Raw genomic sequence first — 22159 nt, forward strand, 5'->3', positions numbered from 1 at the left:
TTGCTATGAGTTGGAACTGACTTGACGGCACTTAGCAATAACAATAACATGCTTAATATGTTTAAGGAATTCAAAGGCAAGAGTAAGAACTTTGGAAGGAGACTGAAAAAATGAAAACAGAACACCATCACCTAGTAAATTCAAGTACTGAAAAGTTATAAAAACTGAAATTAAGAATTAAATGGGTGTGTTTAACAGAAGGCAGCACACAATTAAGAAGAGGACTAGTGAAATGGAAGACAGATTAAAAGAAAAGATTCTGAAAGAAGCACAGAGAGACAAAATAGTGTAGAGTATGGAAGAAAGTGTAAGAGATACATTTATTTCACATCTGGCCACTTTGGAATGTATATTCTTTTCATGACCAATGCTGAGCCACAAATCCCTCCCAACAAACTTCAGAGGAGTGGAACCACATGGAGTGGACTCTCTGGTCACAGTTACATTAATCCTTTTGTGACCAATGGACCATATGTCATCCACCAACATTTCAGCTTTCCAAGTTTCTTGGGAAGTGGTTATCTTACTTGTAGTATGTACTACCACCTGTCAGGATCTGTGTAATTGCATGAATCTGAAGAGATAGGTCTCACGCCACCAGTCTTTTCACCAGAGTCCATTTGGGACATACATGTCCCACATATTTGTATACAAATCCATATTATACCAACATTTTTTCCCTTTGATTTAAACATGCCTTACATTGCTGAAAACACATGGCATCAACAAAAAATTCAAAGCAGAAATAATTCAGTCATGAAAAGGTTAAGCTATAATTCAGTAACTAAAAAAGAACTGTAAAATCCCCAAAGTTTTATAAAGTGAGTAGTTAAAACTTAACTTAGTCATACATCAAATAAGAAATCACACTGGAAATCAGCTTGGACAATGTCACAAATTGTGTAGCATTGTAGGATAAGCACCAGACTGATAACCACAAAGTCCACAGTTCAAACACACCACCTGCTCCTCCAAAACCCTATATAGGGTCACTGTGAGTTGGAACTGACTTGATTGATGGCACACAACAACAAAAACAACAAATACAAAAGTACATAGTTAAGATTCCACTTCCATTTCTCATGCCAACGGTAAACTTCTAAGCAGTGGCAGGTGGTTGGAAATGTATTTTGAGTCTGCTGCAGGTTGAACCTGCCTCACACTACTCAGTGTTCCATGCTCCCTGCATCCTGGTGCCATATCTCCTGTTTGGGGATATTGGGAAGCCACAAAAATGATACATCTGTCATTTAGTGAGTAGGAGAGACGTGGGCAGCAAAAGACACAAAAAATGCCATCTGACTATGTGTTAGGGCCTGAGATCAGCTTTTTATATTCACGATCACGCCGGTACCTTCCACCCACTGCATCAGCCCGAGTTAGTAGGGTCCTTGTCTATTGATGTAACTCCTTTTATGAGGTAGAATATGGCTCCCAGGGGGACACACTGATGCACTTGGTGGGATGTTTCTGGGGCATTACGCACCATAAAGCTGGATGTTGTTGTTAAGTGTTGTCGAGTTGATTCTGACCCATAGCTATCTTTTGTGAAGGGCCTTCTCAACTCAAGCCTCTTGACCATTCTCTAATGGTCGTCTCACTGATCTGTCCATGATCTTTATACATTCTGTGCACTTGCAAGCACAGCCTTTTGTCCATTATGTGGTACAAATATCTTCTCCAGCTCTGTGCCTGGCCTTCTTAATCTTTAAATGATGGTTTTGAGGTATAGACATTTATAATCTTATTTTAGTTAAGTTATTCATCTTTTCTTTTTTGTGAACCCTGTTTGTGACGTGTAAAAACAATTTTTAATTGCCAGAATAAACCTAGTTTAGCCACATGGGGTCGCTGTAAGCACAATCTTGATATATCATTATCTTCTAGATATATTACTAGATTAACTTTGATAGTATTTTGCTAAAGATTTTCGCATCTCTGTTTATGAACAATATTAGCCTGTATTTTTTTAGCTGTCTTCTTGGGATTAGTTATGGATGGTTATGCTAGCCTCATATAGCACATTGTGGGGTGTTTCTTCTTTTTCTATTTTCTGGAAAAGTTTATGGAAAATTAGTATGATTTACTTCCTTAAATGTTTGGTAGGCTTTGCCAGTAAAGATTGCTTTTTTTTGGGGGGGGCGGGTTGGGGTATCTAAATTGCATATTAATTTATTTTTATAGTTAACCGATTTGTTAGTTTTATATCTTAATATTCAGTTTTGCATATTGTGCATATCTAGATATTTGATGATTCCATCTACACTATTACCTTTTTATCCTATAATTTTCATCATGACTGCATATTATCTTTTCCACTACTCATCTGTCAGCACCAGCACCACTGTGGTGGCTGTGTGTTGCTGTGGTGCTGGAAACTGTCATTGGTATTTTGAATATCAGCATTGCCACCCATGGTGGAGAGGTTTCAGTGGTTTCCAGACTAATGCAGACCACGAAGAAGGAGAGGAAGATCACTTCTGAAACAGTAACCGCTGAAAACCTGATGACTATCAGTGGGACACTGCCTGATATAGGGCTGAAAGATAAAAGTTGGAAGGCTTTCAAAATGAGACTGGAGAAGAGCTGCCCCCTCAAAATAGAGTTAACATTAATGATGTAGATGGAGCAAAACTTCCAGGATCTTCATTTGGTGATAGGGCCCATCTCAAAATAATATGAAATAACTGCAAACATCCATGAATAATTGGGATGTGGTGAAACATTCAATTCAAAGCATGAATCTAGGAAAACTGAAGTTGTAAAAAATGAAATGGAATGCATAAAGATCTATATCCTAGCCATTAGTGAGCTGAAATGGACTGGTATTGACCATTTTGAATCAGTCATGTGGTTTACTATGATGGGAATTGCAAATTAAGAGGCATGGTATTGCATTCATGGTCAAAAAGAATATTTCAAGATCTAGCTTGAGGTACAATGCTGTTTGTGATAGGATAATACTCATACACCTACAAGGAAGACCATTTAATATTCAATTGTATGCAACAAACACTAAAGCCAATGATGAAGAAATTGAATTCTAACAACTTCTTCAGTCTGAAATTGAACAAACATAAAATCAGGATGCATTAATACTTAATGGTTGTTGGAATATGAAAATTGGAAACAAAGGAGAAGGATCGGTAGTTGGAAATATGGTCTTGGTGATAGAAATGGTGCTGGATATTGCATGGCAGGATTTTGCAAGACTAATGACATATTTATTGCAAATACCTTTTTTTTATAGCATAAACAGCAGCTATACACATAGACCTCATTAGATGGAATGCACAGAAATCAAATCGGCTACAAAGGAAAAGCTCAATATCATAAGCCAAAACAAGGTCAGGGGCCCATTAATTGCTCAGATGCAAGTTCAGTCTGATGCTGAAGAAAATTAAAACAAGTCCATGAGAGCCAAAATATGGCCTTGAATATATTTCCATGGAAATTAGAACAGATTTGATGCATTAGATGCTATGATTGAAGACCAGAAGAGTTGTGGGATGGCATCAAGAACATTGGATGTGAAGAAAGCAAAAGGTCATTCAAAAGACAGAAAAGAGAGAAAAGACCAAAAAAGATGTCAGAAGAGACTCTGAAACTTGTTCTTGAATGAGAAGCAGAAAAAAAGACTGGAAGAAATGATGAAGTAAAAGAGCTGAACAAAAGAATTTCAAAGGGCAGCTCAAGAAGACAATGTCATGGCTACCCAAAATGGAGGGGTGGTGGTGGTGGTGGGACTACAAAGGCAAGAAGTGACTGGCTTACAAGCTTTCAAGAGGGAGCCTAGATCTAGAGGGTGTGAAGGAAGGTAGATTCTCCACTGAGTAGTATCCAATCTGTCTGGGCGGGGCTGGTGAAAGGAGATGTGGCTAGGTCTCTTGTGATACAATAGTGAATAATTGTTATCAGGACTAACTGTGAGGGTTGGAAATGTAAAGGTAGACATTTTGTAGCAAAAGGAGGGGAGTGGTTGATTTTGCAGTCCAGGAGTGGATGTCCCTGGGACCATCAAGGGAGAAGAGTGGAGGGCGGGACCCTACCCAGAGAAGCAGTGATGCCAGAGATGGAGGCAGAGACAATGACGTGGAGAGATGGAGCAGCTGGGGACTCTAGACCCAAAGAGGGAGAGGGCCTGTGCCATGGGCTGTGCAATGGCCAGGGGTCAGGCTTGCAGGGTGTACCTTTTGGTTGGCTGATGATGCATGGAGGGATTGTAACAATGGCAATGAAAAGATATATGGTAGGATGAATGTAACGCTAACATTCTCCCATTTAAAGTATCACATAATCCACAATAAAACATTAAAAAAAGAGCAAGAAGACAATGTCAAAATTTGTAAAAAAAATGTGTAAAGACCTGGAGTTAGAAAACTATAAGGAAAGAACACACACAACATTTGTCAAGATGAAAGAATTGAAGAAAAAAATTCAAGCCTCAGATTGTAATATTGAAGGATTCTATGGAAAAATTATTGAATAACACAGGAAGCATCAAAAGAAGATGGAAGAGATACACAGAGTCACTATACCAGAAAGAATTGATCAATGTTCAACTATTTCAGGAAGTAGCATATGATCAAGAACCAATAGTATTGAAGGAAGAAGTCCAAGTGGCACTGAAGGCATTAGTGAACAATAAGACTCCAGAAATTGATGCAATACAAATTAAAATGCATCCACAAACTGATGCAAAGCTGGAGGCACTCACTCATTTATGCTAAGAATTTTCGAAGATAGTTATCTGGCCAATTGATTGGAAGAAATGTCTATCTGTGCCCATCCCAAAGAAGAGTGACCCAGTTGAAGGTGGAAACCATTGAACAATATAATTAATATCACATGCAGGTAAGATTTTGCTGAAGATAATTTAAAAAATGGTTCCAGCAGTACATTGACAGGGAGCTGCCAGAAATTCAAGCTGCGTTAAGAAGAGGACATTAAAACAAGCGATATCATTGCTGACATCAGTTAGGATCTTGGCTGAAAGCAGAAATACCAGAAAGACATTTTTTTGTGCTTTATTGCTTATTTTATGCAAAGACATTCGACTGTGTGTATCATACTGAACTATGGATAATATTGCAAAGACTTAGAATTTCAGGACACTTAAATTGTGCTTATGAGGACCCTGTACATAGACCAAGAGGCAGTTGTTTGAACAGAACAAGGAGAAATTGAATGATTTAAAATCCAGAAAGGTGTGTGCCAGGGTAGCATCCTTTTACCATACTTATTCAGTCTACGCTGAGCAAATAATCTGAGAAGCTAAATTATCTGAAGAAGAATGTGGCATGAGGGTTGTAGGAAGACTCATTAACAACTTGCGATAATGAAGTGAAACAACCTTGCTTGCTGGAAGCAAAGAGACCTTAAAGTGCATATTGATGAAGACCAAGCACTACAGTCTTCAGTATTGATTGCACCTTAATGCAAAGAAAATGAAAAATTTCACAAGTGGACTAGTAAATAACATAAATGAATAAAAGATTGAAATTATCCAAGGTTTCATTTTACTAGGATCCACAGTCAACACTCATGGATGGATGTAGCAGAAAAATTGTTGACCCAAACTAGGGTGTTTTAAATCACCTCAGGACAATGAATAAGCAGACTGGAGAAGGATCTGTGCATTTGAATTGTGGAATTGGAAAAGACTGTAGCGTAGTGGTTACGAATCGGGCTGCGAACCTTAAGGTCAGCGGTTCGAAACTACCAGCTGCTCCGCGGGAGAAAGATGAGGCTTTCTACTCCCGTAAGGATTTACACCCTCGGAAACCCTGTACAGGGTCGCTATGGGTCGGACCCGACTCGACGGCACTTAACAACAACAACAACAATTACAAGTATTGTCAGAAGAAAGAACAAATATGTTTCTGAAGAAGTATGCTCAGATTGTTTTTTAGAACTAAGAATGGTGAGACTTCATCTCTGGTACTTTGGACATGTAGTCAGGAAGGGCCAACCTCGAGAGAAGGACATCATGTTTAGTCAACAAAAAAGAGAAAGACTCACAACAGAATGGATTGACATAGTGAGCGGCAATAATGGATCAAACATCACAACTGTGAGCATGGTGCAGGGCCAAGCAGTGTTTCACTTTGTTGTACATAGGGTTGCTATGAGTTGGACCTGCTTGATGCCACCTAATAATTATAATAACCACAACAAGAACATTATCCTTTTAATGGGTGCAGGGACTCTTAGGGTGTGCCTTTTTTTTTTTTTTTTTTTTTACTTCTGATAATGTTTAATCTCTCGCTTTCTTTCATCAACATCACCATAAACATTAATTTGATCAATTCTATAATAAACCAAATTTTGGCATTGTTTATCCTCTATGGTATTTCCTGTTTATTTTAATTTCTGCTCATTATTAAGGTCTTGCTTCTGCTGTCTTTCCGTATAGTTTGCTCTCATTTTTAACATTTCTTTTAACATTGTGTCTTCTCAAACAGATGCAGTGCTCATCAAACTTCAGGCTACCTTCTTTTCTAGCATGCACTCAAAGCCTGCAGCGTCCTGTCCAACTTGATAGTCCACACTTGCCCTGGATCCATCCACAGGCGGACTGGGTATTCTATTTCGGTCTCAATCCTAGGACACAGCCCTTTGGCCTCCCATCCAGTCAGGGTCACTTTGAAGGCAGGCTCTGTGAAAACCCAGCAGGGCACAGGGGCACAAATGACTGATCAACTAACTGACCACTGGTCACCTCAGGCTGGAAGCTCCTCATGGTCTTTTTTGCCCCTTTGTTGCTGCTTTTAAGGTGGCATTGTGGGTTAATGCACTGGACAGCAAGACTGATTTGAACTACAAGGCCTGCAGTGCAAGCTCACTGGCCACTTCCTGGAAACCGTGGTCAGGGTCACTATGAGTGGACTCGACAGCTCTTAACAACCAGTGTCATCACAAGGCCCTTTCTATGTACTGAGAGAGAGGAGGATCAAAGTCAGAGAAGATGTGGAAAATGCAAACAGTCCTTATAGAGGGTGAGAGAGATGGCTTTGACGATGGAGGTGCCTCTGTGTGTTTGAGGGTGAGTTAGATGGCTTTGATAATGGAGGTGCCTCTGTGTGTTTGAGGGTGAGTTAGATGGCTTTGATAATGGAGGTGCCTCTGTGTGTTTGAGGGTGAGTTAGATGGCTTTGACAACGGAGGTGCCTCTGTGTGTTTGAGGGTGAGAGAGATGGCTTTGACGACAGAGGTGCCTCTGTGTGTTTGTGGAACTAGGAGGAGACCCTTGTGAGAGCCCCTCATACAGCAGGTGGGCAGGGCTCGGCTACACAGGCTCTCTCATCTCCTTCGCTCAGCATCCTCATCTTCACAGTGTGCCAAAGAAAGTTTCTGCTCCTTAGAAACATGTTCTCTGCAGTTTGTGAAAACAAGGTGAAGCATCAGATGAGGCAGAAAGTGTAGAATGTTCTGGAAGACTAGGAATGAGCTGATTGGACATGTCTCCATGTCTCCAGAAGATTCTCCCAGAACAAGTGCCTCCCGTGCTGCCCTTTCCCACAAACCTCGCTCTCCAGTAGCAGCTTCAGTGTGGCATTGTAGAAGCAGCACTGTGCTTTGAATAGCAAGGTTGGTAGTTCAAACCCATCAGCTGCTCCTTGGAAACCCAGTACAGGCTGCTATGAGTGAGAACTGACTTGAAGGCACTTAGCAACTCACCTTCTTTTTGTTCCTTGCACTCCTCCAGTTCATGACAGAGGTGGGGAGAAGGAGAGGGCCAACCCTCAGGCTGGGTGGGAGGGGACACAGCTTGACAGCACATGGGACCTGGGACCCACTCAGGGTGGCCAAGGGGAGCTGGGGAAGGATCTGGGCAGCTGAGGTCCTGGTGTCCTCAACACCAGGTGGGCTCGGGACCAGAAGATGTTGCCTGGTACTCAGCCAATGTTGGGGCACAGCGTGGCGGGGCCGAGGCTGAGAAACGTAATTACAGGTCCTTGTAGGAGCTTTGAAATGTATCCTATGGACAACAGGAGCCACGTGGAGGCTCTAATAGAAGGAACAAGTGCATCAGGGTTAAGTTTTAGCTCAGCTATATAGTGAGGGGACTGAAGGAGGGTTAGGGGTTAGAATCTCAGTGGAAAGCCTGGTAGAGCCTGCAGTGGCCAATGTGGGAGCTGGTCAGGGTGGTGTCAAGATGACACAAGGGACAGGTGCAGTGCAGCAGGGCTATGGAAAAGCTGACCCTCAGATTAATATGAAATTGCAAAGGCCAAGAATATCTAAAACAATCTTGGGGAACAAAAAGAACAAAGCGTGGAAACTCGTTGTCTGATTTAAAAACACCGTAAAAGCATGATGTTGTTAAGTGCAGTCAAGTCTGCTCTGACTCATATTGACCCTGTATAGGGTTTCTGAGGAGCGGCTGGTGAGTTTGAACTGCTGACCTTGCGATTCAGGGCTTATCCTACAGTGCTACACCAGGACTCCAGCAATCAAAATAGTGTGGTACTGTTATAAGGCTCGACATACAGATCTATGAGCTAGAATTGTGTGTCCAACTAATGCAGATAAGGGTGCTGAAAACATGAAATGCGGAAAAGATGTCTGAACACGGCACTGAGACAACTTGATCTCCACAGGCAAAGACTGAAGTTTTGGACTCTTACCTCACGCCATATCTAAAAATTAATTTAAAATGGACCAATGGCCTAAATATCAAAGCTAAAACCATTAAAATCTTAGAACACAGGCAGATCTTCAGAACTTTCTTTTAAGTAATGAATTCTTAGGTATCATGTACAAACAACAAGAGAACATATAGAAAAACATGACTTCATCAAAATTAAACACTTATTTCCCTCATGAGAGTCATTATAAATCAAAAAGACAACCTACAGAACAGGAAGAAAATATGTGGGAGCCACGCATCAGATAAAGTTTTAACGTCCAGACTATTTAATTAACTCTTAAAACTCAACATCCAAAAAACTAACAACCCACTTTGAAAAAGGGCACAAGACTGAATGAGGATTTCTCAAAAGGTGATGTACAAATGATCAATAATCACATAAAAAGAAATCTAATATTATTTGCCATGTTGTTGCTAAGTGCTATAGAGTTAGTTCTGACTCATAGTGACCCTGTATAGGGTTTCTGAGGAGTGGCTGGTTAACAGTCCAGTGCTTATCCTACAGTCTTACACCGGGACTCTGCTATTTACCAGTGTTGTTATTGCTAAATGCCGTCAAATTGGTTCTGACCCATAACGACCCAGTGTAGGGTTTCTGAGGAGAGACTGCTGATCTTGAACTGCCGACCTTGTGGCTCAAATGGGCTCTGCTGTCCAGAGCATTAACTCACATTAGGGAAATGCAAATCAAAACTACAATGAGCTATAACGTCCCATCTATTAAAATAACCCCAACAAAACAGAACACGACAAATGTTGACAAGGACATGGAGAAATTGGATCGTTAATGGGAACATGACATGGTACAGCCACTGTGGAGGACAGTTGGGTGGTTCCTCAGAAACTGAGACCTGGAATTAGCATATGATCCAACAGTTCTCCTTCTAGTATGTACACAGAAGAATTAAAATCAGTGACTCAGAACAGATTCAGCATTTACCCTAGCAGTGAAAAGATAAAAGCAACACAAGATGAATAGATGAAATAGATTTATTCAGGTCAATAGATGAAGGGATACACAAAATGTGGTCTATGCACACAATTGAATAGTATTCAGGCATGACGAGAAAGGAAGTTCTGAAACATGCACATACATGACCCTTGAAAACATTGTGCTGAATGAAATAAATCAGACATAAAAGAACAGTGTATGATTTCACATGACTGAAGTTCGAACACAGGCAAATCTATTGAGACAAAGGAAGACGGTGGAAGGGAATTACGAAAGCAGAAAAACAAAAAAGTGTTTCCAACCTCACGTCCTGCTCCTCCCCTTCATACTGTAACCTCCTAAATGATTTCTTGCAGTCCCTCTGTCAATTTCCTCAGCTCTCCCGTTTTTCTTCAATTTACTCCCATCTGTTTTTGCTTCATGTACACTGCTATCTCCAGGCTAACTTCAAACCTCCCCACTTAATCTGATTGCGGTAGCAGCAGCTCTGTGACCGCCCTGCCTTCTCGGCCTTCTCGGGGCTCCATCCCCTGGTGTCTGTGGTGCTGTAGTGCCGGGATTCCTTTTCTTTGCCCTTCACATTCCTTTTCTGAGGGAGGTTTCGCTGAACCCTGATGAGGTCCTCTTCTCACCTCTCTCCTTTTCTTCATGCAACAGCCTCACCCTCTCTGTGCTGCTGAAGTCTAAGATCTTAAGCCCAGTTTTCTCCGTGGTGAACCAGATCCAAGCGGTGAAGACCTTCTGCACATTTCCAAAGCAAACCTAGCAACCTTCTCCAATCTGCCCACCTTCTGGCTTCCTTTTCGGCTGGCTGTGCTCCATCTTGGGGGGACATGGTGTTTATCCTCAGTTCTTCCATTTCCCTCACACCCAAGTCCAATAAATCAAAGATCTTGACTATCATCTCTTGAAACCATTTGATCAATTCATTCTGTGTTCCTGAACAAGTTTCAGGCAGTAAAATCTCTTGCTTGGGCTTTTGTGCCAGCTTGGATGTAGGGCAGGGTGGAGAGGGCATGCTAACTGTTCCGTCAGCCCCCACCACCCACCTCATTCAGGCCACCCAGTTAGAGATGGCATGGGGAACAAGCCAGGGAATGCAGGGGTCCAAGGTGGGTGTGGTCCCTAGGGAGAGGGCCTCAGGGCCTGGGTTGCTCTCTGTGCCAATCTACGCAGTGCCTCCTTCACCTCCTGGTTCCGTAAGCAGTAGATGATGGGGTTGACAAGGGGTGTGAGTACTGTGTAAACCACAGACACCAGCTTGTTGTAGTCAAAGGAGTAGATGGCACGTGGCCGGGCATAGATGAAGAGGGAGGCCGAGTAGAAGATGACCACCACGGCCAAGTGGGAGGCGCAGGTGGAAAAGGCCTTTTTGCGGCCAGTGGCCGATGGGATGCGCAGCACGGCGTTGAGGATGGCAGCGTAGGAGGAGCCGGTGAGCAGCAGGGGTCCCAGCAGGATCAGCAGGGCCAGCAGGAAGTCCACGAGCTCTGCCACAGACATATCTGAGCAGGCGAGGTTGAGCAGGGGGGACACATCACAGAAGAAGTGGTTCATGATGTTGGGGCCACAGTAGCCGAGGCGGGAGATGAAGAAGACCTTTCCCATTGAGATACTGAAGCCTGAGAGCCAGGAGCTGGCAGCCAGTAGGCTGCAGATCCCCGGGCGCATGATGGTGGGGTAGCGCAGGGGGCTACAGATGGCCACATAGCGGTCATATGCCATGATGCCCAGCAGAACACACTCAGTACAGGCCAGGGCCAGGAAGAAGTACAGCTGGGCCATGCAACCAGTGAAGGAGATGTGTTGGAACTTGGGGGCCGCCAGGATGAGCAGCATCTTGGGCACAGTGACAGAGATGTACCAGCCCTCCAGGAAGGACAGGTGGCTGAGGAAGAGGTACATGGGTTTGTGCAGCAGGGAGCTGGTGCGGATCACCGTCACGATGAGCACGTTCTCCGTGACAGTCAGCATGTAGATCAGCAGAAACAACACCAGCAGGCCCAGGTGCAGCCCTGGGGAGCCCGAGAAGCCCAGTAGGACGAACTCGGTCACCTCTGAGCCGTTGTCCTTTGAAGACATGGCATTGTCTGGAGGGCAGAGGTGGCAGGTCAACAGGGGGCTCTCTGCTGCCACCCAGTCCAGGTGTGAGGAGGTTCTGCCCCAGAGTCACTGCCAGGCCAATGGACTGAACAAACCGTGCTTTGGATGGAGGCAGCGCTGCGTAGGAAAGTCTAACTGAGAAGGAGAGAGGAGCCCCTGGCAGGCAGGCCGCCCCCCCCGCCCCCCCCGGGACTACCACAGCCAGTTCTGGGAGTGCTGAAAGCCATGGCCAACATCACCCTGGTCCAGGGCTAGCGGGAGATGGAGGAGCAGGGGGCCCACAGAGGAGAGGTGTGAGGTGAGCCTGGTCAGAGCCCTGCCTGGGGTTTGGCTGACTCTGCTGTCATCTGTGTGGGGGCCTGGTGGGGTGTCCCTGCCATGCTGGGACCTGGTTTCCTAACCCATACCTGAGGGGAGACCGGTATTCCTTAGAATTCACCCCAGGACTAAATCAGGCTCTGCAAAAAGTGACTATGGTTCTTAGGAGAATTCAGGCTCCTAGGGAGCTTTGAGGCCCCATCTCTGGGGCTGGGAGAACTTCCAGCTCCCACCTCTCTGGGAGGCCTGGTGGGGCTCAGTCCCTGTCTGAGGCGGATGTGTGGAGCGAGAGTTTGCTGGGGAGGCAGGGCTGGCCAGCAGTCTCCTGGTTCCTTGGACGTGATGGTTGTTTTTGTGACAGAAAGGGCCGGGTTGTTAGGATGAACAGACCCACTAGAAGACCCACCTGGCGCCCACCCGCAGTGGCTTGCACTTTTTTCCTGCTGTGGCTTTGTGGGCTCGAGGTTCATGTGCCTGGATCAGACCTTCCAGGCCCCTTGACCCTGACCCTTAGAACCCAGTTAGTGCCCTCACACTGTGGACCATACTGCTGGGTACCCATGTCTTCTTAAGAGTACATGTGTTCACCATGCTGTGGGGGTCAGACATTGACCTCTGCCTGGCCTTCAGGGTCCTTTGGTCCACAGGAGGTGATGGAGCACTGCTGGCTGGGGTGGGGGGTTGTAGTGTGTGTGAGGGGTCCTCTGGAGGTCACACTTGCCTGGGGTCAGCACTTGGCTGTCCGGTTCTTGGGCAGCCAGCAATACCCCTGTTCCCCGACTCACTGCTCACATCATAACCTCACAGACCCCTCCGAATACCACCAGCCCCAGGCTCCCCTCCCTTCTCTCTCTATGCAGCGCCTCACCTGCTGGCACCAATAAGGTTTCTGTCCCACAAAGATTACAGGTGGGGGGTGGTCATGGACATGGGGCAGAGCCTAGACTGGTGCATAGGTTTGAGTCTGCTCTTCCCTTGGTGCCGTGCGACCCTGTGCCTAGTTACTCAGCTGTGACACAGGTCTTTTTGAGACATTTTCAAGGACAGCCAGGATGTAGACTGTCTGCTTGGGCTCGTAGAGGGGTGGGAGGGGGACAGGGAGAGCTGCAGACCTCCTACCACACCAGGTGGATCCGAGGAGCCAAGGGAGGGGCCTGGCCCTCGTGGCTCACTCATCGCTAGCAGTGGCCTGCAGCAGAAGAATTGGGTTCAGAGTTATGGGTAAGGCAGCCTAACTCCTGAAGCCTTTGCCCACTGCCCACTGATGTCCCTGTCTCCAGCTGGCTAATGACCTCCAGGCCCCAGTCCCTAGAACACAGTTCCTGGGCACCATCACTGTTTGACTCCACCTGCTCTTCATCCTCAGACATGGGACCTGGGCACCCAGTTGGTGTGAGGCAGGAGCGGCCCACAGACACCATAGGCCAGGCTCTCTGGCCACACATGTCCCCCAAGATGCACACAGTGAAATGCTCTTCAAACCTCAGTTCTCCCACACGCCCCCAGTGCCAAGTCCACTGCCATCAAGCCGATTCCAGCTCATAGTCACTCTGTCTTCTAGGGTGACTACTCACCTAGGGCTTCTGGGACTCCAAATCTTGATGGGAGCAAACAGCTTCATCTTTGTCCTGTGATTGGAAGCACACTCACCCCTAAACATGGGCACCCTGAAACATGGGGACACACAAGCTCCCACAGACTCTGGCCTAGGCACACACAGAGGTGAGGTATAGACAGTGCCTACCTGCCCTCAGGTAGATGTGCAGAGTCTCCTTCCCACTGGTCGATACCAAGTCCCACTGAGCCTCCAAAGTCTAGTGTGTTCCTGAAAAAACATGAATGTGAATATGGCTCAAAGACATGGAAATCCCCCAAGTTTCAGACCCCACATGCCTTTTAACATAAACACAATCGTGGTCACCAATAGACTCCCAGGCAGCATTGTTGGTCAAGGTAGCTACACAGACAGGTGTACACACAGGTGTACATATAGGTGTACACATACACACACTTAGATGCACTGTGGCACACATATGTGCACACAGGCATGTTTAGGTACCTACAGACACACAAGTACACACGGACACACACAGACACACAGGTACACATAGTCACATGCAGATACACTGTCTCCATAATTTCCTAACAGGTGCACACAAGGCACACATAGGTGCGCACAGGCACACTTCAATACATTGAGGTACACACACACTTGTGCACAGACTCAAAAACAGGTATGCTCACAGACAACACAGGTGCGCTTACACACACACACAGAAGTGTGTACCAAGGTACACAGAAGCACACACAGATAGACACAAGCACACAGTCACACACAGGTGCACATAGACTCACACACAAGCATGCTCATGTACACACACAAGTGCACCCAGACACACACACACACACACACACATCCCTCAGTTCTCACCTGCACACAGTGACTGTGAGTTTTCAGGTGATGGATCTGGGTTTGAGTGTTAGCCTGTCTGCAATGTTCAAACCCACCAGCCCCATCTCCTCACCTGTGAATGTAAACAGGACTGAGGGCCCAGCACGGCTGCACACACACACACACAGACACTTGCTCTTAGAGCAGGTGAAGCAACTGCTCATGGTAACGTACACATTCCTGGAGTAGGGACCCAACAAGGACAGAGCTTGGAAAACGGCAAAATACAACACAACTGCTCTAAAGGTCTCCCCTCAAAAAAGTGACTCCTCTACACCGGAGACAAGGATTCAGCTGTCCAGAGACAGAGGGTGGCTTTTCCATGCCTAGTATCTACAGAAGGAGGCTAAGTTGTTTGGGGGAAACTGCTGAAGAGTTCCCCAGGGTGTCCTCAAAGCTTGGGCTCCGGGCAGCCCTGGGAGCATTGGCAGAGCTGCCCGGGGCAGCCGGAGCCCCTGCACTGCCCGACAACTTCAGCACGCGCTTGTTCTTCAAGAACAATGTGACCCTGCCTTGTCCCCTCCTCGTATTAAGAGAGCTCTAGAGGGAAGAGGATGCAGACAGAGCTTCCCCACGGAGGGGTTAGGGAAGGAGGTGGCTTCTTCCACTCAGAGGCCCAGGGGACAAGTGTGTACCAGGCCACAGGACAGCCTGCCTGGGGCCCACCACATGGCTGTCTGTAAGGCACAGCGCAGGTGTGACCTGGGGGTGGGTAGGAGAAGTGGGCCCAGGTAGAAGTCATCTGGGGGCTCAGTCCCTCCTGCCCCTTCCCAGTCCCAAGCACTCACTCTTGCCTACTCGGAGTGGTTGGTATTGACACCCCTCCTGCATCCCTGAGCTATGGATGCTAGGAAGACATCATGCTTGGTAAAGTGGGGACACCCCCAAGCAGACGGACTGGCACAGTGGCAGTAACAATTGTGAGGATGGTGCAAGACTGGCGGTGTTTCCTTATGTTGTTCACAGGGTCGCTACAGAACTGAAGACTAACCCTAACAATGCCCAGGGTGCTGATCTTTAGGTGCTCCATTTCACTTTGAATGATTTCCAATTTTCCTAGATTCATATTTCATACATTCTACATTGATTATTAATGAATGTTTGCAGCTGTTTCTTCATAAGTAGTTCTTCACCAATCATATTTCGAGTGCCTTTCAACCTGAGGGGCTCATCTTCCGACATTATACCAGACAGTGTTTTGCTGCTATTCATAAGGTTGTCAGTGGCTAACCATCTGAAGTGGTCCACCTCTCCTTCTTCCGAATCTCTTATTCTGAAAGTTCCACGGAAACTTTTCCGCCATCGGTGACCCTGCTGGTATTTAAAATACTGATGGCATAACTTTCAGCATCACAGCAACATACAAGCCACCAGAAAAACAAACTTACAGAGCACAGAAAGTAGATTTATGATAAAAGAAAAAAAAAGGATCAGTTCACTAAAAAGATAAAACAATCCTAAATATGTATCCATAATACCACAGAGCTTTAAACTACATGAAGCAAAAAACGAATAGAGCTTTAAGAAGAATAGACAAACCCCAAATTGTAGTTGGAGACTTCAATATTCCACTCGAAGTAATTGATAGGACCTATACAGGGTTGCTCTGACTTGATGGCACTTAATAACAACAACCGTATATAGAAAGATTTACAGATTTGTATATATACAGGCAGTCCCTGGCTTATGAACACGATCCCTTCCTAAATGTGTCTTTAAGTTGAATCTGCAGCTATATCAGAACAGGTACCCATGGTTCTTATTTAGCTTTTAGTGCAAGAAAAGGCTTGAAGTTTTTTCAGTTATTTAAATAAAATCTGCAAGTGCAACAAGTGAAGATAATTGTGAAGACTTTGCTTCAAGAAAGGGTGGCTTCAGTCATTTCAAAGCAAGGGCAAATTGGCATATCAGTAAAGGACAAGTTCGAAACTACCAGCTGTTCCGCGGGAGAAAGATGAGGCATTCTGCTTCCGTAAAGATTTGCAGCCTCGGAGACCCTGTGCAGGGTTGCTATGGGTCGGAACCGACTCCATGGTACTTAACAACAACAACAACAACAACGGGCAAGTACTAGTTGTCCATAAGTCTGACATTGTTAACCCGGGGAGTTACTGTACGTAGGTTCACACACACTCACTCACACACTGCTTTTTTGCTGTCCCTCCATTTACCAAGCACAATGACCTTCTCTAGGGGCTGGTCCCTCCTGATAATATGTCTGAAATATGAGAGATGAAGTCTTGCCATACTAGCTTCTAGGGGCATTCTAACTGTGATTCTTCCAACATAGATTTGTTTGCTTTTCTGACAGTCCATGGTACCTGCAATTGTTTGTTTAAAAATAAATAAACTCGCATTGCTATGTCAAAGGTACTGAGAAGACAGTGGAAAAAATTGCCATAGTCAAAGCTGGAACAATCTGAGCAACAAATAAATAATGTAGTGTTGGATTATAATAAAAATATAAAATAAATATCCATAAACTATACTGACATAAATTACTGAATGAATGAATAAATAAATAGGGAAGGATAGAAGAATCTCCCCATGCAGAGGAATTCCATTTAATTGCGAGAGACGCCCCACCTTCACAGAGCATAACTCACTTGTGAGGTGTCTACACTCTGTCCATAGTGACTTCCTTTCAAAGGGCTCAGTGTGGAAAGGGGAAATGACTATCCTCAGCTCAGTACCCAAGGTCAACATGAACAACCAGAAATCATGGTGGTAGTATGTGTCCATAATCTTATAATTAAAACTGCGTTTACACTGAGCTGTATGTTAGTGTCACATGCCACTGATCTGAGCTTTCTGTCTGTTTTACCTTTCTATTGTAAAGTGAGTGAAGGCTAACAGAGCACATCATCAGTTTTACATTCAACAACTTCTGCGCTTCATTTCATCTCAGTGATGGTAGTTCCCTCAATATAACACCACTTATTCCATTTCCTCCTTGTGTTTCTTGTTTCCCAACCCTTCTGAATTTTGTCCTGAGGTAAGTAGTCCTTTTGCTCTCAAACGGTTGACCATTCTATCGTGCACATACTTAGCTAGTGTCACCCTCCCATTTGTCCATTGCTTTGCTGAAATCAAGGCATGAGGGTGAGTTTAGTTCTAGATCTGAAGGGTGACCAAGGGTCATAGTTTTGGGCTTCACCAGTCACTATCTGACCAATAAGGCTGGTGTGTTTGATGGTTTTGAGTTTTGGTCCATGTTTTCTCCCACTCAATCCAGGACTTTTGAACACGATTATTTTCAGAGCAATTGGCAGTAGTAGCTGGGCACCATCTAGTTCTTCTGGTCTCAGGATCATGACGACTGACCCATCATGTGGTCTGTTAGTCCACTGGACTAATTGTTAAGAATCTCAATTTTCATCACTCTTCTTTCCTCCAGACAGGTAGAAACCAATAGTTGCCCCTTAGATGGATATTCATGAGCTTTACAGATTCCAGTCACTACTCATCAAGGTAGCATGTAGAACATTATGTTTGTGAGCTGTGTTTTGGTTGACTATGGCGTCCTCAGCCTATGGTTCTGAGCCCCAAGGACCAACAACTCATTCTTTCAATGTGTTTAGTAATGTGAGGGCGGGGATTGCTGCTTGGACCTGGCTGGGGACCAGTGTGGCTGGATGAGGCGGGCTTCGGGTGTGATGAGGGGTGCTGTGGCACTGCCCCTCAGTGACTTATGGACAATGACACTGTTTATCCACGAAGCACTGACTGGGTGAGCTGAGTCATCTGGGAGGGGCAGAGCGTGCTCGGTCTGGATTGGAAGGTTTGGGAGGTCGTGGACCTGAGGGGTGGGTGTATCTGGGAATGGCCAGGGCAGGGTCCCAGAGTTGGCTGTGGGGTCTTTTTCCTGGGCTTGTGGTTCCCTAGCACTCGGGACACAGGCCTGAGTAAGCATCTGTGGGAGCCCTGCTTGGGTGACTCAGTAAAAGGGAATCCACATAAAAGGGCTCAGTTGGTCTGGGGATGCTGCCAGAGGGGGCTGGGGAGGCTCTCTGCACTTCCTTGGTCCCCTCACTTTCCCCTGCAGGTGAGAGGGGGACCATGGTGCTACCTTTAACTCAGCTACATGCTCTCCTTTTCTAACCTCATCTCGCAGCCCCCTTCCCTGACCACTGCTGCACCTAGGATGCCCAGCAATGGGGCTAGGCAAGTACTGAGCACCCCTGAAACCGGGATACAGAAAGGCTTCTGCTCAGACCGGCCAGCTGAGAACAGAGTGCCAGGAAGTCAGTGATGGCCATACCCCCTTCTTCGATTAAAGACTCTTTCTGTCCTGCTCAGCCTGGGTACAGAATTAGGGGAGGGGCAGTTGGCCATTCACCCACCGCTGCTCCAACAGTCTTTCCTTGGTGGCTAGTCTGTTGGCCTTGAGATGCAGTATCCTCTTGGGCACTGTGGGGCTGCCCCCAAATCACAGCTGAGATTGGTGGGAATGTAAGAGCTCTCCCACCTGGACCTGCTTGCCTAGGTCCTTTCACCTGGACCCACCACCTGGATCCTCCCCTCATCTTCCCTTCTGGTTCCACCCCAGCAGGGTCCAACTGAAGGTCCATCTACATGGACCTTCCACTTGAGTCCTCCCACCTGGACACTGTTACCTGGAGCTTCTTACCAGGTCCTCCATCTGCTGCTCCCAGTTGGATCTTCTCACCAAGGTCCTTTCACCTGGATCCATCCCCTGTGTCATCCTCCCTCCTGTCTCCCCTCCTTCCCAGCAGGCCTCCTACCCCTGGTTCACCCACCTGAGTCCTTCCCCTGAACCTTCTCACCTGAGTCCTCCTTCCTGAGTCCCTTCAGGACTGTGGCCTCAGCCATGTCCCTTTGGGAGATGAGCAGCTTGGAGCATCAGCACAAACGTCATTTCTCCTCCAGGTGCCCGCCTCCTTCTCAGAGAGACCTGAGTCGTTGAGGCCTAGGTCACAATGCCCTGGCCCCTCCCTGCCTCCCACATGTCCTCTCCCAGTCCCTCCAGTTGCCCCAAGCTGGAGATCTTGCCTTTGACTTCTGCATCATCCTGGGCATCATCTTCCTGGTCCTGAGGCTCAGTGGTGCCGAGACCAAAGAACTTTCAGGGGTAGGTGAGCTTGAACCAGTATGCTCACCAAGAGCCAGGGATGGGAGACTGAGGGGACAGCACGCTCCAGGAGACACAAGCCATCATGGGTCCCTTGTGTCTGTCACTGCCCCGATGCTGGGGAGGGTCACTATTTCATGACCCCCCATGGGTCCAGCACGTGGTGGGGATGCAGGGCCTGAGCTGGAGCTGAGTTCAGATGACCCAGGCCCCTGGGTGCTTGGGTGTGAGAATAGGTTGGAAGGCCTCCTGGATCCCACATGGGTTCTGTGTGTATGGGCAGCTTTCTGGGGGGTAACCTGCAAATTTCTCTCCAGGACCCTCAGGAAGCTGTGTGCGTCTTTTGGGGGCAGTACGGTCAGGTGGAGGCTGTTGGAAGAGGAACCCAGAGTTCTGCATGCATGAGAGACCCGGCAGAGGGCAGGGCAGTGAGTGGGCTAGGATTAGGAAGAGTCTTTTCTAGAAGGTTCTGGTGTGGCTTTGCAGGCGCAGAATGACTGGGAAGCCCTCCTTGGAGGGGTTCTATGAAGATGTCAGAGCCATTTCCATGGGGCCCCGGGACCTGGTGCTGGAGGAGGAGCCTGAGGGCAGCCCTGTGGAGGAGCAGGAGGACTCCGGGGAGGACGACGAGATGCTCCTGAGCTCCATGAATGTGCACCTCTCAGCCCTGGTTTCCCTCCTGCTCTTCTTGCTCTACTGTTGCTATGCAGAAGGCACTAGCCTGGGAAGCTTCTACATCTAAAGACCCAAGAACTCCTCCGGTGTGTCTGCGTTCCCCCTCTCACAGCCTGGGATGCTCACCACCCTCTGATCCCTGTTGGGTGGACCTCCAGTTTAGGAAGGGTCCCAGGGATTCTCTTTGGGCCCCTTTTTGTAGCTGCAAACAGGAGTCCTAGCATTAAAGACACAACCTGTCCCCAGTGTGCTGCAGGGATGACCCTGAGCAGGGGGCTGGAGGAGACATTGAGTGTGGAGCAATTGCCAGGCTCATGGTTTGCAATTGTCCTCATCCTCTATGGCTTTGCCTTACTTTGAGAAACCAGGTGATGTGACCACCTGGGGACTCCCAGAGTATGCAGAGGGTCCCTGTAGTGGTCTCTTGGTGCTGCCATAACAAAAATACCACCAGTGGGTGGTTTTAAAGACAAGAAATCAACTTTCTCAGAGTTCAGGCGCTCAGCAGTCTGGATTCAGAGCTTGGCTCTAGGGGAAAGTCCTTCCTGTCACTTTCTGTTTCTACTAATGAAACCCAAACAAACAACGCTGCCATCAAGACAATTCCAACTCATAATGACCATGTGTAGCATTTTCGAAGCTGCCAACCTTGCTGTTAGCAGTTCAGTGCTTAGTCTACAACACCACCAGGGGTCCTTGTAGTGGTCAGCAAGCCCTGGCTTTCCTGTGCTCTGGATGCATCTGCCTGTACTCGGCCCATCCTGTGTGCATTTCTTGGTGCCTGTTTTCCACTTATGAGTCATCACACAGAATGGACTAACTGTAGGACCCATTCTACACCCTCTAGTACAACTGCATTTACAGAAGAAACCCCATTTCCAAAAATGTTCCTGTTCACAGAAACTGGGGGTCGGACTTCCACATATCTCTTGGGAACGCTGTTCAATCCCTAACAGTATTGTCTTTCCTGAAACTACAGGTGGGCTGTTGGCTGTGATTGAGGATGGTGGAAACCCTGCACCCAGCGCTGGAGACATCATGTAATAAGACAGTCAGAAGGAAGTGCCAGGGAGACTGGGAACGCATTAAAAAGAGATCTTATTAAATGCTTTGTATTCTCTTACCAACACTCACCCGGGGTCCACTGTGGCAAAGACACTGTGCTGGCCCTCTCTTCGATGCCTCTTCCTGCTCCTCTTGCTCTCATGTCTCATGTCTTTGTTTTCAACACAGCAGCATCTCCATCCATATAGTCTCGTACCCACACAGCTTTGCAGAAGTGTGGTGTGGATTTCCTTGTCCCGCTGGAAGAAACTCTTCTGATGGAAGCCAGAGATCATGGAATAGTCGATGTCTGGTTTGTCAGCAATGTAAGGCCACTCTGGGTGTTGGCAGAGTGTGGGGACACTGGAGGGGCTCTGGGCTGTGCATTGGACATGGTGGAGTTGAGGCTGAAGACAAGGGCAGGGTGGAATTGGATTCAGGACAAGAAAGAACCAGAGGTTGGAGAAGGAGTCAGCGAGGGAAACACCCCCTACCTCAAGTCGGCTGGTGTGGTAGGTGTTCTTTCTGGCCCGGCCATCTCCACTCAGGTGTGATGTGGTGGTCTCATCAAAGACACTTCAATTATTGGGAAATTTCCAAGGTTTTTGAGGTTCTCTCTCAGGAACCAAAGACAAAGACCCATTGATTTGGGTAAAGTTAATTGTAAACCCAAGACACTGTACTGTCTACATTATACTGTGTACACTATACGGTGTGTACCACACTATATACACCTCTGTGCTGTACTGTCTATACTACACTGTGTACACTATATGGTGTGTACCACACTATATACACCTCTGTGCTATACTGTCTATACTACACTGTGTACACTACACGGTGTGTACCACACTGTATACTCCTCTGTGC

At 46.7% G+C, this 22159-nt stretch overlaps 1 protein-coding gene across 1 annotated transcript; it reads right to left on the reverse strand.

The window, feature by feature from the left end:
- Nucleotides 1–10730: 10730 nt before the first annotated feature.
- Nucleotides 10731–11687, reverse strand: LOC102830865 (olfactory receptor 226-like). Its single transcript, XM_006867494.1, has one exon. It carries the CDS (start codon nt 11685–11687, stop codon nt 10731–10733), a length of 957 nt encoding a protein of 318 aa, XP_006867556.1.
- Nucleotides 11688–22159: the final 10472 nt, after the last annotated feature.

The sequence above is a fragment of the Chrysochloris asiatica genome, unplaced genomic scaffold, assembly GCF_000296735.1.
Source record: "Chrysochloris asiatica unplaced genomic scaffold, ChrAsi1.0 scaffold00105, whole genome shotgun sequence".
Classification (NCBI taxonomy): Eukaryota; Metazoa; Chordata; class Mammalia; order Afrosoricida; family Chrysochloridae; genus Chrysochloris; species Chrysochloris asiatica.

Excerpts from the sequence above, each read along its gene's own strand:
- LOC102830865 (XM_006867494.1), bottom strand. The coding sequence starts at position 11,687 with ATGTCTTCAAAGGACAACGGCTCAGAGGTGACCGAGTTCGTCCTACTG.